A 2,500-nucleotide genomic window follows, 5' to 3' on the forward strand; every position below is an offset into this window, starting at 1 on the left:
CCCTCTCTCTTTCTCTCCCTCTCTCTCTTTATCTCCCTCTCCCCCTATCCCTCTCTCTCTCTCTCTCTCTCTCTCAGTCTCTCTGCAGGACATTACTATGAGGAAGGCGTTTCGTAGCTCCACTATCCAGGACCAGCAGCTGTTTGAACGTCAGTCTCTTCCTGTTCCTCTGCAGGAGAGCTTCGAACTCTGTGAACAGCCACCACCCCTCAACATTCTCAGCCCTTATAGGTCAGTTCCTGGACTGATGGTTCATGCTTATGTGGCCTGACAAAATGTGTCCATCATTCAACATCATCAGTTTACTTGAAATCTGCAAACACAGTGTTGGCAGGAAGCTGTAAAACACACCTGTTGTTCTGGAAGAACCTTGTCTGACAAACATGTTCTTCAGAGTCTCCTGTCAATTAATGAAAAATCTGTTTGATATGTTTATGCATGATACTAAAATCATTCCTCAGTGAAAACTAATTTTTATCCTAATTTACCCTTAATTTTAACCTTTTTTAATCACTGTAGTTTTCAGTTCATAACTCTCATTGGTTTAATGATAAACTTGCCAGGATTATTAGCCAAAGAACAATCAAAATGAAAGTGTCCAAGTAGACAATAGCAGGTGTTTGTGATGGTACACCCCTACACTACTGTGATATCAGATGTCTGTGATAGTTCACCCCTACACTACTGTGATATCAGATGTCTGTGATAGTTCACCCCTACACTACTGTGATATCAGGTGTCTGTGATAGTTCACCCCTACACTACTGTGATATCAGATGTCTGTGATAGTTCACCCCTACACTACTGTGATATCAGATGTCTGTGATAGTTCACCCCTACACTACTGTGATATCAGATGTCTGTGATAGTTCACCCCTACACTACTGTGATATCAGGTGTCTGTGATAGTTCACCCCTACACTACTGTGATATCAGATCTCTGTGATAGTTCACCCCTACACTACTGTGATATCAGGTGTCTGTGATAGTTCACCCCTACACTACTGTGATATCAGATGTCTGTGATAGTTCACCCCTACACTACTGTGATATCAGGTGTCTGTGATAGTTCACCCCTACACTACTGTGATATCAGGTGTCTGTGATAGTTCACCCCTACACTACTGTGATATCAGGTGTCTGTGATAGTTCACCCCTACACTACTGTGATATCAGGTGTCTGTGATAGTTCACCCCTACACTACTGTGATATCAGGTGTCTGTGATAGTTCACCCCTACACTACTGTGATATCAGGTGTCTGTGATAGTTCACCCCTACACTACTGTGATATTAGGTGTCTGTGATAGTTCACCCCTACACTACTGTGATATCAGGTGTCTGTGATAGTTCACCCCTACACTACTGTGATATCAGATCTCTGTGATAGTTCACCCCTACACTACTGTGATATCAGGTGTCTGTGATAGTTCACCCCTACACTACTGTGATATCAGATGTCTGTGATAGTTCACCCCTACACTACTGTGATATCAGGTGTCTGTGATAGTTCACCCCTACACTACTGTGATATCAGGTGTCTGTGATAGTTCACCCCTACACTACTGTGATATCAGGTGTCTGTGATAGTTCACCCCTACACTACTGTGATATCAGGTGTCTGTGATAGTTCACCCCTACACTACTGTGATATCAGGTGTCTGTGATAGTTCACCCCTACACTACTGTGATATCAGATCTCTGTGATAGTTCACCCCTACACTACTGTGATATCAGGTGTCTGTGATAGTTCACCCCTACACTACTGTGATATCAGATGTCTGTGATAGTTCACCCCTACACTACTGTGATATCAGGTGTCTGTGATAGTTCACCCCTACACTACTGTGATATCAGGTGTCTGTGATAGTTCACCCCTACACTACTGTGATATCAGGTGTCTGTGATAGTTCACCCCTACACTACTGTGATATCAGGTGTCTGTGATAGTTCACCCCTACACTACTGTGATATCAGGTGTCTGTGATAGTTCACCCCTACACTACTGTGATATCAGGTGTCTGTGATAGTTCACCCCTACACTACTGTGATATCAGATGTCTGTGATAGTTCACCCCTACACTACTGTGATATCAGATGTCTGTGATAGTTCACCCCTACACTACTGTGATATCAGATGTCTGTGATAGTTCACCCCTACACTACTGTGATATCAGGTGTCTGTGATAGTTCACCCCTACACTACTGTGATATCAGGTGTCTGTGATAGTTCACCCCTACACTACTGTGATATCAGGTGTCTGTGATAATTCGTCCTTATATTACTTGGTTTGACTGGGTCTCTAGATCTGGTGTTCTTTCTCTTTCATTGGATTTCTTTACCTTCTGTGAGGTCAGTTTTTGTGAGCAGATCTAAAGGCCTCTAGATACTAATCTGAATGGGGATTGTGTATAATAGCAATAGTACCTCTTTCCCCTTCCATGAATGTGTGTATAACTCACTCGCTTTATTCATAGTCTGTCTCCAGCTTGACCGCAGG

At 43.0% G+C, this 2,500-nt stretch overlaps 1 protein-coding gene across 2 annotated transcripts in view; it reads left to right on the forward strand.

Moving 5' to 3' along the window:
• wasf1 (WASP family member 1) overlaps nucleotides 1-2,500 on the forward strand; it is a 67,071-nt gene that overhangs the window by 48,742 nt on the left and 15,829 nt on the right. For both annotated transcript variants that reach the window (XM_076988123.1, XM_076988124.1), the window contains exon 4: nucleotides 78-231. In XM_076988123.1, the coding sequence (XP_076844238.1) occupies nucleotides 78-231 (154 nt within the window). The remainder of the gene's footprint in view (nucleotides 1-77; nucleotides 232-2,500) is intronic.

The sequence above is a fragment of the Brachyhypopomus gauderio genome, unplaced genomic scaffold (genome assembly GCF_052324685.1).
Source record: "Brachyhypopomus gauderio isolate BG-103 unplaced genomic scaffold, BGAUD_0.2 sc60, whole genome shotgun sequence".
Classification (NCBI taxonomy): Eukaryota; Metazoa; Chordata; class Actinopteri; order Gymnotiformes; family Hypopomidae; genus Brachyhypopomus; species Brachyhypopomus gauderio.